The 12,826-nt window shown below is 41.2% G+C and overlaps 2 protein-coding genes across 6 annotated transcripts; one reads left to right on the forward strand and one right to left on the reverse strand.

The window, feature by feature from the left end:
- Positions 1-32: 32 nt before the first annotated feature.
- On the forward strand, positions 33-6,126 carry dlgap5 (discs, large (Drosophila) homolog-associated protein 5). 3 transcript variants are annotated; one of them, XM_046378226.1, is made up of 19 exons: positions 33-190; positions 670-917; positions 1,081-1,268; positions 1,372-1,452; positions 1,568-1,607; positions 1,701-1,793; positions 1,916-2,002; positions 2,162-2,236; positions 2,358-2,395; positions 2,486-2,724; positions 2,930-3,103; positions 3,221-3,309; positions 3,435-3,595; positions 3,697-3,798; positions 4,028-4,277; positions 4,400-5,028; positions 5,130-5,295; positions 5,660-5,703; positions 5,851-6,126. In XM_046378226.1, exons 2-19 carry the CDS (start codon positions 680-682, stop codon positions 5,956-5,958), a joined length of 2,802 nt encoding a protein of 933 aa, XP_046234182.1. In that variant the 5' UTR covers positions 33-190; positions 670-679; the 3' UTR covers positions 5,959-6,126. The 3 variants fall into 3 exon arrangements, with proteins under 3 accessions (XP_046234182.1, XP_046234183.1, XP_046234184.1); XM_046378227.1 differs by having other exon boundaries at positions 5,130-5,259; XM_046378228.1 differs by lacking the exon at positions 5,660-5,703.
- Positions 5,993-12,612, reverse strand: rsph10b (radial spoke head 10 homolog B). 3 transcript variants are annotated; one of them, XM_046378234.1, is made up of 18 exons: positions 12,350-12,612; positions 12,195-12,270; positions 11,672-11,740; positions 11,308-11,481; positions 11,134-11,219; positions 10,936-11,056; positions 10,595-10,771; positions 10,202-10,307; positions 9,976-10,094; positions 9,689-9,878; positions 9,428-9,536; positions 8,601-8,680; positions 8,128-8,276; positions 7,774-7,878; positions 7,464-7,643; positions 7,015-7,114; positions 6,665-6,870; positions 5,993-6,351 (listed from the first exon to the last, which is right to left on the reverse strand). In XM_046378234.1, exons 1-18 carry the CDS (start codon positions 12,610-12,612, stop codon positions 6,334-6,336), a joined length of 2,328 nt encoding a protein of 775 aa, XP_046234190.1. In that variant the 3' UTR covers positions 5,993-6,333. The 3 variants fall into 3 exon arrangements, with proteins under 3 accessions (XP_046234190.1, XP_046234189.1, XP_046234188.1); XM_046378233.1 differs by having other exon boundaries at positions 5,993-6,870; positions 9,976-10,046; XM_046378232.1 differs by having other exon boundaries at positions 5,993-6,870.
- Between the last annotated feature and the right edge of the window lie 214 nt (positions 12,613-12,826).

Genomic DNA, 12,826 nt, shown 5'->3' on the forward strand with positions numbered 1-12,826 from the left:
GAAAAAGAACCAATCAGCGCCCCCCTTTTTGTCAGATTTGCAGCCAATCACCGTCACGTTAGATAAATTTCAAAAAGTCACCCGCCATGATTGTTGTGTTTTTTAGGCTGTCCGTTGTGCAGTAAGTGTTTTTTACTGGACGACCAGAAGAGGAAGTTTATTTTCATTAGTGGTTTTTATACAAAATAAGGTAAGATGGATGCGTAATCGTATATTATCTAAATAACTACTTCATGATCAGTGCGTTAGCAAATTTAGCAAGCTTTTGCGACTTTTAACGAAAGCTAGCAAGCTTTTAATTTAACCTACGATCAGTGCCCGAAGTGAAATTGTTATGGACTTTGATCAACGTACGTTAGCTCGACTTAGCATTAGATTTCGAATGATATACGATAGTAATACTCTGTTTTGTGTATTTATTTAGTTAGTTAGTGTCTTATTCCTATTCCTATTTTCACCGGATATCAGCTCTGTTACAACGTAAATCATACCACACTACAAACAGATGTCAGAATAATCCCATTACAACTTTTTGAATCCCTTTATTTTCTATTTAGACCCTTCGACTTTAATATTAGTTTCTCATCACATCCAGTATAATGTACCTCAACACTGTCATATGCAGTACACCGATAATACATCATCTGTTCCTCCTCCTAACGACTGCAGATACCTGAACATGGAGTCTCGGTTTGCTCACCTGCGTCAGAGGGACGCCAGTGTGTCGATGCTGAGAGTAAAATTGTCTCGCAGGAGGTCTCAGTCCCAGAAGGAGAACCGAGACCGGACCGTGAACACACGCAGGCAGCTTGACAAACTCCCAGAGCTTGAAATCTCCTCCTTAGATGCCTCAATTGCAATGACCAACATGTCAACTATTCAGGAAAAGACAATGAACAGTACAAAACCTGCTAAAAGTAAGGCTTCATTTTCTGTCACAGCTACATGTTTATTCTAAAAAGCTTTAATGACATTTGTTTAGAAACAACAAAAAAAAAACCCTCAGTGATCACCTGGCTGGTCTGCCTTTTTTGTGCCATTCTAGCTAATTTGTGGACTATCCCATCTGTTTCCCCACAGAAGCAGCTGTAGAAGAAAGGTTGAAACAGCTTGAGCGCTGGAAAGAGCGCAAAGCTCTTGAGAAGGAGAAGGAAAAGAGAGAAAAGGAGCGTAAAGGGGTATTTAAGACCGGCGTGTATCATCCAAAGGACAGCCTTATGATCGTCTCTATGCCCGTGGTCTCAGTTGTCTCAACAAGGGCTAAGGAGGTAAAGGAAGACTCACAAATAGACTAGTTTACACTGTTCACTGAGTATCTACCCCAGATGAACGACTGTAATGATCAGCTGGTAATGTTTGTTCATCTTTCAGACAAAAGTGACCACTGCTCCATCCCAGAGTACCAGAATTACTCGTTCAATGAAACAGCAACAGCAGCAGCATGTGCAGAGGGTACTGTGTTTCTCTACTATATCTTTCTCATATGTTCTCATATTAAAGTCCAACACTAACACTAAAACCTATCGTGCTTTCTTGTGTCATGTTTCTTTTGGTAAAATTTCTCCAGACTCTGAAGATGCAGGATCTAAATGCTGTGGCAAAGAAGGGTAAATTTAACTGACCATTGCTTTATCTTAAATGAAGCACAACATCTTCTGCATCCAGGTGCATTTTGATCTGACCTGTCACTCCTCCTGTAGCTCAACCTGCTGTGGAAAGATCAACCAGGAACAGGGTTGCTCTTGTCAAGCCTGCACCTGCACCAGCGAAGACAAAGACCAAAGTTTGTACAGGTAACAAATAAGAATAAAATTACTTGCACATAGATGGACCTTAAGATCAGCTTTCTTGTTGGTTTCACCCTATTGTGTTTCCTTATTTGCATCTTTATCCGTGTCATGCCATCCTACCGTAGTGGAGCCTGTCGTACGAGCTTTGTCAACCAGATCAGCCAACAGGCCTCCTGTTACAGCAGCTCCTGTGGTAAAAGACAAATCTGCAGGTACACACTGTGATAGTGCCATAGTTAGCCACAGTTTTTTTCCCTTTGGCTTAAATGCTGCGAAAATACTAGAGATGTGACCATCACAGTAAAGAGAGAGATGCTATTGTTTGATTATAACCACTCATAATATTTTTAAATGACTCTTGTCACTCATAGATGTAAGAACCACAAGGAGTAGAGCATTTGTTAATGCTGTGGTCCCCTCTTCTGATGGAGAAAGAAATTGTAAAGGTATCTTAAAATGATGACAAAGAGAAAGATCAGGTTTATTTTTCAAACATTAAAAAATAAATGTCAAATGATAACACTTCTGACACTTTCTTTTTTTTAATCTCTCCTTTTCGATATGCAGAAACCGATGACCAACACACCCAGCCTGCTTTGCCCAAGGTGAGCAATTCTATGAGTCTTACATCCACCCCCACCCCTCACCCCAAGTAACTTTTTGCCCAGTTAGTTTGCTGTTTCCGTCTTGTGTAGGAGCCTGAAATGCAGGAGCCAGTAGAAAATCCTCATCCCCCCAGCCTTACACCCTGCTCAGAGGAGGAAGACATGGTGATGGACCAAGCTGAGGCTGACTCTGTCCCTGGTGTGGATACTGTTATAGCGCCGTCTTCTTTTGCTCCTGAGGGTTTTGTCTTCCAGGCTCCCTCTGGCTTGTCATCCTTCAGGTTCGAGCCTCTCACTCCTCGCTCTGCAGATGCCTTCCTTACTCCAAGGTCTGTGTATTTCTCTCTAGCTTATAGTTATTGTTGAAGATATTTAAAACACTGAAAAGTTTTGATAGTGTTATATCAACCCAATTATGGAAGTAAATATAAATAATACCAGAAATTTTGCCGTTGGAACCTGCTAAGAAAATTTGTGTGATGAAGCTTGAGTTCTTTCCTGTCTCAACACCACCTTGTCACTCTTCTTCCCTAGCCTCAGCTTCAGTCTTCCACCGGTCCCTGTGTTAAACATTGAGCCTCAGGCTGAGTCAAGTGAGCCACTGCCCCCTAAATCCCCTCAACGCTCTCCTCCTCATGTGTCTCCCACGGTTGCCCCTCTGACTCCAGCCAGCCCCTTGGAATCAAAGCATGACGTACCATACTTCAGGTGGCCCATCATTTTATGTCTAGTGATCTGTTTTTTTTGTAGTATTTGTAATATATATATATTTTTTTTTATTCAGTGAAACTTTTTAAATGAGTTTCCTTTTTGTATATTATTCAGATCAGAAATTGCCAATGAGACGGACAGACTGACAAGTCTGTGTGTCCAGTGGGAGGCCAAAGTGGAGGATGAGTCCATTCCAGAAGAGAGTGAGTTTACTTTGTCTACATTCTGAATATGTAGTTTTACTCCATTTGGTGCTATAGAGTGTTGGTGTTCCTAACTGGAGAAACATGATATTATTTCCTAAGTTTTCTTGTTCTTGACTGTTTAGTGAGAGACCGTATGCGGACAGCAGTCGGCCAAGCAAGGCTGTTGATGAAAGAACGCTTTAACCAGTTCAGCGGGTTGGTGGATGACTGCGAGCTGGGCCGAGGGGAGAAGATCACCACCTGCATGGACCTGCAGGGATTCTGGGACATGGTTTATTACCAGGCAAGTGCCTCATAAGAAAGGGGCATTACATTCAGGCACCAAACAAACAGGGAGAAGGATATGTGTGATTATGTTTTTTGTTTTTTTTGGCCATGTTTCAGGTAGAGGATGTCAACAAGAAGTTTGATGCTTTGAGAGAAGCAGAGAGCCGAAACTGGGTGGAGGAGCACAAACCTCCACCACGGCAGAAGAAAGTAGTAAAGGTGAAGATTCTGTCTGTGTATATATTCAAAGTATTTTAAAACTGATCTTATCACATGTACTAATAATCTAACCACAGTTTTGTGTCATTTCTGTCATCTGCACTACAAGCATTTTTGTAGACACTGTTTAAGAAAACGGCTCTCATGTTTAGAATAGGTTTATTAGTGCTCTTAAGGTGTAAAAATATGCATTGATGCAAAGATATTGTGCCTGCCTGTCCTTTCTCAGAAACCATCAGTTGCCCCCACCAAGCCAACAGGAACCAAAGCAGCTGCCAAGTCTCGTCTGGCTGCTGTGAAAGCAGCCATGAAAGCCAAGCAGCAGGCAGCCGAGAAAGCAGCAAACGATGCTGGTAACAATGAGAATGACGGCAGGACTAACTCTCAGGAACAACAACCCCAAGCAGAGCCCCAGCCAAGTGACTCTGTGGTCTTTGATGGAGGCTTCTTCCATGTGGAGAGCCCTGCTAAACAATCAGGTGAGAGAAAAATAACTACTTGCTAAATGCCTTTCATGGACCGGTGTTCGCTTGCATACTTTTTGGTCCTGCTTGACCTGTAAGATCTGAATTAATCAATGTCATTCATGTCATGTCTGTAGGTTCAGTGAGGAGATCCAGTCGCCTGAGTGCCGCGGTGCAGCCTCAGGCCTCTCCCTGCGCCAACTACCTCTCACCCAGAAGAGTCACTCGACGCCTCCTTGCACTGGCGCAGACTCCTGTTCACGCCACCACTTCTCCTATTCAGCCCGTACACACTCCTGCCCAGCTCCGTCTTACCCTCAACAAAACCCCAGCGCAAGCATCCAAGTCTCAGCGTGGCACTCCTCAGTCATCCCAGAACAGAAAGGACACACCATCTCTTTGTGTCTCACCTATCAGGGCAGTTCTCTCAGATGACACCCAGCCTGAAGGAGGGCCTGCATGCCAGTCAGAAACAGTTGCTGAATTGAGCACACCCACACCTGTACATTCAATTCCATCCATTTCTCTAGTCGGGGAGCAGGGTGAACCAGCTGAGGCTGTTGATGTTGATCTCCCTGTCTGTTCAAGACTTTCCTTGTCTCACTGCAAATCACCTGTTCCAGTCTCCCAGGCCCCTGAGCCTTCAGCATGTCTGAGTTTCGTGCTGTCACCCTGTGTGACTCCCAACCAGCCTCCAGTCTCCTCTCCTTCTGCTGTGGAGGCCAAGGAGTCCGTGTGTCATACACCAGACAGCTCGGCTGTAGAGGTGAAGACATTTTCAGACTTTTCTAGAGTATTGTTTTATGTATTGGAAGATCTTCGATAAGCTTGCCATACAGTTAACAAGTTATTCTCATGTAATTTCAGGAAATTCCTGGGTTGGACTTTGAGCGTTATCTCCAGCCTTCACAGAGATGCAGCCTGTCACCGAGGGAGACAGTTGCCATAGAGCCGTTTTCACCCATGGCAGTGGATGTAGGACTGGAGAGTCCCAGAGGTCAGTCTGAGGACCTGCATGCTCAGCGAGAAGCAGGTATGATTGATACCCGTGCATGCACACGCACTTTGTACACCTGGGTTTCATGGCATAGCAACGCTAATGCATGCTAAATCTGCAATAGGCATGATTGCTATATTGACAGTTTTTTCTAAACGAGTAAAACTGGAATTTATGTTGAAGGAATATAAGTTGTTGTATTTGTGAGAGTGCTACAAATGGGTTTTTTTTTTGGTCAGTCTTCTAATCAGATCTGTATGCTACAAATTGTAGAGAATATGTAAATTGCCTGGTTGAAGGGAATAACCACACTGCATAGGTTCATTTTTAAAATTATGTTTTAAACTGCACATTTGTCGTCTTATTACTCAGTTATGCTCACTTCTCACTCTCACCACAGCACTGCCAGCGGTGTCTTCACTATTAAGTCTTCAGTCACCACAGGTCAAGCTTTTTCCTTTTTTTTTTATTTTTTATTTTTGCTAATAAAAATTTTACTTTACTTCCACTTTGAAATACACACTTAACAATTTAATTAGGCTCATCAGTATTACTTTATGACAACCTAAATATTCTTTCTGTATGTTTCAGGCACAGACAGCGGAGTCTGCCTTACTTCTCTTCACCCCTGACCTGAAAGACCGGATACGCGAATCTGTCTGTCCAAGTGACCTGATGGTGTTCACTCCTCCCCTCTGAATGGACAGAAAAGATTTTTTTTTTTTTTTTTTTTATGTTTTGAATTTGGGCATATATTTACTACTTTTGTTACTGTGATGAAGAAAAAAAAAGTGATTCTGACTTTTAGATAAAATGGGAAATAGTTTTCTTTTAGATTGGTCTTATTAAAGCTCTAACTACAACAAGTACATGGCCAATACTCTTCATTTACACCCAAGCACAAATTAGTAATGCACTCCATGTTTTTATTGCTCACTACATCTGAAGGCTCTGGACTGTTTTGTGTTGGGGTTTTTTTTTTGTTTGTTTGTCTGACTATGTGGATAGTTCATGTGCAGAACAGTTCATCAGGTATCTCTGCTGCATCTTTATCATCTTGTCTTCACCAGCTACTCATTGCCCCTTCGACCTGTAACAATGCAGTACAACACTGAACACTACACACTTGTGCGACAATACATGGAGAATACAGAGAGAAAGTTATTGGTGCCATCTAGTGGCTGTGTCTATGCTCAGGAAGCATGGATTGAATTCTCAATAAAAATGTTATATAAAATCAATTAGTGTAGTCTAAGCTAGGGGAACTGGAACCTAAATTTTTAAACTGTTGTACCTGGTTAAAACTTATGATTAGCGATATAGTAAATATAAACTAGTACATAACACCGTCAACTGAGCCAACAAAAAATTCACCTTGGCTGGGAATTTCTAGCAGTGTACTACCTGGCTCTTGTTTGGGGCCTTGGGTAGAGTGGTGTGTCTTTCTCTTCATATTTCTGGACACTAATTGATAATGTTCAAAAGCTGGGAAGAAAATATGGTTGAAGAAATGATCAAGTGTCTGGATCCAAAGCTCCACTTCACAGCCTTTGGCCTCCATTCCTCTGGTTTGCATGCACTTTCCTTCCCTTCTATGCTCTTCTGTCAGCTCTACAGGAAACGTGACACATGTTACATTGGGAATCAAAATAGTTTTGAGGATTATGAAGGACAATACAGTATGCTTTCACTTTATGAACATAGTATGTATAATCCATTATTTGAACGAATCAGCAAATAATCATCAAACCAAACCTGCAGGTTGAGGTTCTTCACTGATTTTAGTTTCAACATCTTGTTGATTGTCCATGTCCTGAGCACTGAATAATTCTGCTTTGTCACTTGATGTCTCCATCTATGATGAGATGTAAACACAGTCATGATTATAAAGCTCGCAGCATTAATATCCACAGCAAGGATATAACAATCGCAAATTTCTGATTCAATATTTTTTTTTAAAAAAAGATGCTGTTGCAACCAACCTCCACAGATTTGGTGGCTGGAGATTTCAGCAGTGATTTGGGAATTACATGGGGCTGGATAGAAATTAAAACAACTGTAAAAGCCACTTGTGTTTTGTTTTGTGGTGTAATACCCCTCTTTACTTGACAGAATAAAAGTCATAGTGTGCTAGAATAACCATACCCTACATGGAATGGCTAAGTGGTGCAGAGGTTTATGAGAAGCTCAGGAAAGTGTCTAACCGACTGGGAAAGGCTGTTTGTAGTCTGCAAAATGTTCTCGTTGACCTCCGCAGGTAGATCATTCCTGGCCTCAGTGTCAGTGTTGGATGGTGACTGTCCCTCCTCTAGACCTTCAGAAACCTGCTGACATTTCACTTCAGCAGAGCCAAGAAGTACCTCAAAAAACTCTAGGAATGTAATCTGCAGCAGACAGTATGAGACAACAGTGAAAGGTATATAGAGGGGGAAGGAATACACAAAATATGCTAACACTTCAATGGGCACTGAGACATAATCAATGAGTCAGCTGGTGCAAACAAGACAGGCGGACCTCCAGATCCACACATGAGGACAGGTTGCTGGGGTCACGGCTCTCTGCAGTGATGATCTCCAATAATCTTGTTGTGGTCAGGTTATTGTCCAGCAGAAGGAGATCCTAGCAGGAGTTGTCAGAGATGAAAAACAGAGTGGATCAAACTGAATGTTGACAAAAGTTTCTTGTATTTTTTCCAGACATATAATGAATTTAATTCTTTCATGAAGTCATTCAGAATAGGATCACCCTCTAGTTTGGTTGTAGTAACAAACAGAAAATCCAGATGTTCCTTATGCTAAATTGAAAAATGAGTAAGAAGCAGTTTATATGCAGTTTATATGGATATCTTGGTGGTACAGTCTGTTGCACCTTGAACATCCACAGCAGTTCTCGACAGGTCATGGTCTTGTCATCTCTGGGGGCTGGATTGACTTTGCAGTAAGCCTCATAGATTTCCCAGCACTTCTTTAAGTAGTTCACTGCCACCACAGCACAGTCCGGCTTCCCAAACAGGAACCCTGGATCAGCACAGCCATGGTTAATGAGCACAGCTGTTGCTATATAATGTCAAGCAAAGCATCAATTTCTGTAAGTCTGTCATCACAGACAAATCAAGCTAAAACTCCAGACAAGCAAGGAACCTGCAAACTGATTGTGCCCTGATAGACAGAATTATCAACACCGATTGTTCTTTTCTTCACTATTTTGCTATTATTCAATATTACTCAATGAAATAACTGGTTTTGCAAAATATATTTCTAATGCTGTATAAAATCAGTTTGCAGGCTCCTTTGCCATCTTCGTCAGGTGCACATGGGTCAATAACATTACATTATTAGCACCTTTTACATTCGTTGCATTGGGAAGGATGTTGTCTGTCATCAGTTTGGAAAAGCAGGCAGCCAGAAGGTTCTTGTGTGACCTGCAAAAAAGAGAAGTTATGTTTCCCCCACACAAAATCAAGGAGCAGAGGTGAAAATAAAGTTTCAATTCAAATTGTGTCCTTTCGGTGTCCCCATGTTACTTTTCCAATGAAAATCTGGCAAATATATCATTACTGGAGCTCATTTATGACTATGTGGAAATTTTCTGTGACATCTTGAACTCTTTTCACACAGATAATGTTTGAAATTCATTTTTATCAAGTGAACAAGAGTCTACAGACAGGATCGTGAACCTCGTGAACATCAGCACGCTGACATGCCCACAATGACAATGCCAATATGCTAAACCATCTTAGTTTAGAATGTTATTCTTTTGACCTGATGACGGTACTAAAATGAACGTTGAGCTCACCAGAGTTATTATGATTTATCCTGAGGTGAGTATGAATGTGTATACCAAATTCCACATCAGTCTGTCCAAAAGTTTTTATATAGCCTTACCATATTATTTCACTCAAAACTAAACATGAGAACTACACAGCAATGTAAGAGTAAAAGTCACCAAAGTGATTAAAATTCATCCTCTGGGGACTTTAAATATCTAATATCTTTCACTGCAATCCATAGTTGTCAAGATTTTTCAGTTTGGATCAAAGTGGTGGACTGATCTTGTCATAACCTTGTCGAGAGCATGGCTAAAATGTTCTTAGGTACTTAGAAGTTCAAAATCAAGAGATGCAAGCATTTCATCTACAGGTGAAGATCTATTAGGAGTCATTCCTTACACCATGTCCTTATGGTAGATGTGATAGGCCACAATCACTAGACAGCTGAGGAGCTTTCGAAGAAGCATGGGAGTGAAAGGAGAGTGGATCTCTGCTGTAGTGGCATCGTCTGAGACACACAGAGAGTAAAAACATTAGGCATAATATCCAAGTTTACAAAAAAAAACAAAACTGTGATTATGAGGCTCTCAATGTCCTGTCCTCTGTGCGTGAGGTGGATATTTGTTTGGTGGAAAGATGGTGAGCGCTACTCTTACTAACCTCTGATAAAACGGTCGATCTGTGTCAGAGTAATGTCGTGATGGTGGATGTTACAGTCTTTGAGCAGGCGCCAGAGCTGCAGGCGGGTGAGCAGGAAGCAGTTATCTGGAGACTGGGCATAGCCAAGTTTGCTGTAGAAACTGTAAATAGACCTCAGCTCTTTGGCATGCATCAGAACCACAAACTCCACCTGTAACATATGAGCCACAGCATTAAGGGGTAGGAGCTGGGATGAAAATAAAGTCACGAGGCAAAGATTTTACTGTGTGCGTGAAGCCGAACCCGACCTGTTTCCGTTCAATGTCCCGATCTTTCTCAGGAATCATGTCCAGGAGATATTCGATGTTCAGAGTCATCTCTGGTAAGACAGAAACAGATGAATCACTACCTGACAGAAGAGATGCACCTGTAACAAGATACAAAAATTGTAAGTCATTGAACCTGAGAGCTGTAACACTGTAAATGATCTTGTTCAAGGCAGCTGAGAATTTTGAAAGTACTGTAGGTGTTTACCATGCAGAGGAACGGCAGCTCTGTTTCCATTCATGTTAGGTGTCATCAGCTGATCATCCGTAAGCTCTCCTTCAAAGACATGCCCATCCTTAAAAGTTAATTTTCCCTGTGAACCGCACAGCATAATCACTTTTACAATTGCTTTTACTTACATCCATGTGTACCTCAGTGCTGCCGGAGGACGAGTGCTGACTTTGAAATGGGTTTCATATCTGAAAGCCAGATTATGGTAATCATAATCTTCTGCTATTTGTAATGCAATTCTAAAGCATTAATGGAAAGTATTTGCAACTTCCCTGCAAGGAGCCTCCAATTTTTTTCACTTTGAATTTTACTCTATTCTGAGATGTACGTGCATCGACCATGATAGGCAATACTACATCACTGATTAACCTTTGCATGTCTTTTGTTGTTACTCCACTCCCCTTCATAGACTGCACCACTGGGGTAGTAAAAGGTCCCCTGTCCATGCCTTTGACCCTGAAAGAAATCCCCTGTGTACTGATTGCTCAGGGAAAACTGAGATCCATCTGCTTGCCTCAGGTTCCAGATGTGTGTGCCTCGTCCATGCTGCTGGAAAGGACAGCTCATGTGATTCACAACAAAAATATAAATCGGGTCTGACTTTTGAGGAGGATAAAATTCTAGTGCAATGCCTGATCTCATAAACTGAGACATTGTCTGGAAGAGGGCTAGCATGACACTACATATGTGTGCTTGTTATGCTTTCAGACCTGGATGCCATTTTGCCACATGCCAGCATACTGCTGTCCAAGGTTTAGCCACCTCATCGTGCCCTCTCCATGTCTCAGGTTGTTCTTCCACTCACCACAGTAAAGGTTACCTGTGGGGTAACTGGTAAAACACAGATGTCACCTTTGGGCAGTTCTAGTAGCTAAGGCTACAGATTAGATCGTGTACTCTACACGTACCATCTCACTCCCCATCCCTCTCTGTTGTTCTTCACCCAGTCTCCTTTGTACCAAGAGGTCTTGTCCTTGTTATAATACACTGCTCCCTATAACACAAAGACAATCAATTAAAAAATAACAAAAATTAAATCTAAAAAAAAAAGACTGTACCTGATATAAATTTGTGGATCCTACCTTTCCATGCCTCTTGCCCTGATCCCACTGTCCTGTGTATGACACACCATTTTTTGCACATTTGTAGGTTCCAATCCCATGTCGTATCCCGTTGTACACCTCCCCCTTATAGGAGCTGCCATCTGGCCAGGTGTACGTGCCCTGGCCAGCAGGCATGTTGCACACAAATCCTCCCTGTTGAATTAGAAATTCAGTTCAAGATTTTGTTTGCATTCATTGCAACTGTCAAACTCCTCATTTCTTTATATTCTGTTTTATTTTACATAGTCTAATTTAGTTGAATTAGTATGGAAGCAGGAAGCATTTTAGGTACGCATTAGTTAGTTAAAACCAATACGGTTTTTGTGTCATTAGTGTGCCCTACCTCATATTTCAATCCACCTGCCCGTATGAAGACACCATGTCCATCCATAAGTCCTTTGGAAAACATCCCCTATAGAAAAACAAATATTTATTTATTTTTTTATATTTCCACAGTGTATTTGAGAATCCAATTTGTATTTTTGCATTGTTTTGGCATTACACATCAGAAAAAAAAGATGCAGTTTCAAATACTTCGATATAAAAATAATATTAACGCTATTATTGATATTGATAAGTATTATTACTAATCATATTAATTATTCACACAATTATTCATATTCTTATCATTATCTATAGTAATTTATCATTGCTATAATGATAATGATAATAATATTATTATTGCAAGGATTTTAATTATATTTTCAAGACGCTGAAAGGCAAGTTTTTCATTTAAGTAGATATATTATTGCTTGCCTAATGTTCTACAATAGGTTGAGGTGTTCGTAAAGCACGTATTTATTGTACTGAAAAATGAAACACAGTCTCTCTCGTGGTGTCAAAATGGACCATTATCTGTACTGAACCTTGTACATATGGCCTCCTTCGAAAGATGCGAGTCCTTCTCCATGAAACTGGCCCTCACACGTTTCCCCTTCGTATCTGTCAGTGAGACACAAACATTTAGCTAGTCGAGCATGTGGGTGTCGTAAAAAACAACATTTTTTAAGTGTTGATTTACCTCTGTACAGTTAAGCAACAGAGTGTGAGGAGTTCATTGATGTCATCATCACTCTCGGGCAGCTTGTTATGGCCTTTGAGGCTGCTTCGGCTCTGCTCCTCATCCGCTGAATCCTTTAAAATGGCAGAGCAGTTCACTAACTTTCTTCTTTCTTTTTCCTCCGCTGTCTTTGGCAGCTCTGCGTCTCTGCGTCCAGGAGTTTTCTTGTTGTCCTGTTTATCGCTGTTAATCGTAGTCGTCTTCTTTTCTTTACCCTGTGTCATTTTGCGCCCTTAGTGTATCTGTATAGGATCCTCTCCATGGCAACGGACTACGGCAACCTTTATTAGTCAAAAAGGCCATTTAACACTTGCAGCGTTTCAGTGGTGGACTGTAACCAAATACACTGACTGTAGTACCGCACTTATGTACCAATTCAAGATACTTAAGATTTTTTTGTCTTTTATGCATCACTGCTAAGGATTATTATTATTTCAC

Source organism: Scatophagus argus, chromosome 21, assembly GCF_020382885.2.
Source record: "Scatophagus argus isolate fScaArg1 chromosome 21, fScaArg1.pri, whole genome shotgun sequence".
Classification (NCBI taxonomy): Eukaryota; Metazoa; Chordata; class Actinopteri; family Scatophagidae; genus Scatophagus; species Scatophagus argus.

What these genes read in the sequence shown, in the direction of transcription:
- dlgap5 (XM_046378226.1), top strand. Translation starts at nt 680, where the DNA reads ATGGAGTCTCGGTTTGCTCACCTGCGTCAGAGGGACGCCAGTGTGTCG. An exon ending in CCCAGCCTGCTTTGCCCAAG is followed by an intron (nt 2,396 to 2,485) that starts GTGAGCAATTCT and finishes CGTCTTGTGTAG; the next exon opens with GAGCCTGAAATGCAGGAGCC. An exon ending in TGAGTCCATTCCAGAAGAGA is followed by an intron (nt 3,310 to 3,434) that starts GTGAGTTTACTT and finishes TTGACTGTTTAG; the next exon opens with TGAGAGACCGTATGCGGACA.
- rsph10b (XM_046378232.1), bottom strand. Translation starts at nt 12,612, where the DNA reads ATGACACAGGGTAAAGAAAAGAAGACGACTACGATTAACAGCGATAAA. An exon ending in CAGGTGGATTGAAATATGAG is followed by an intron (nt 11,482 to 11,671) that starts GTAGGGCACACT and finishes CTAATTCAACAG; the next exon opens with GGAGGATTTGTGTGCAACAT. An exon ending in AACTGCTGTGGATGTTCAAG is followed by an intron (nt 7,879 to 8,127) that starts GTGCAACAGACT and finishes AACTCCTGCTAG; the next exon opens with GATCTCCTTCTGCTGGACAA.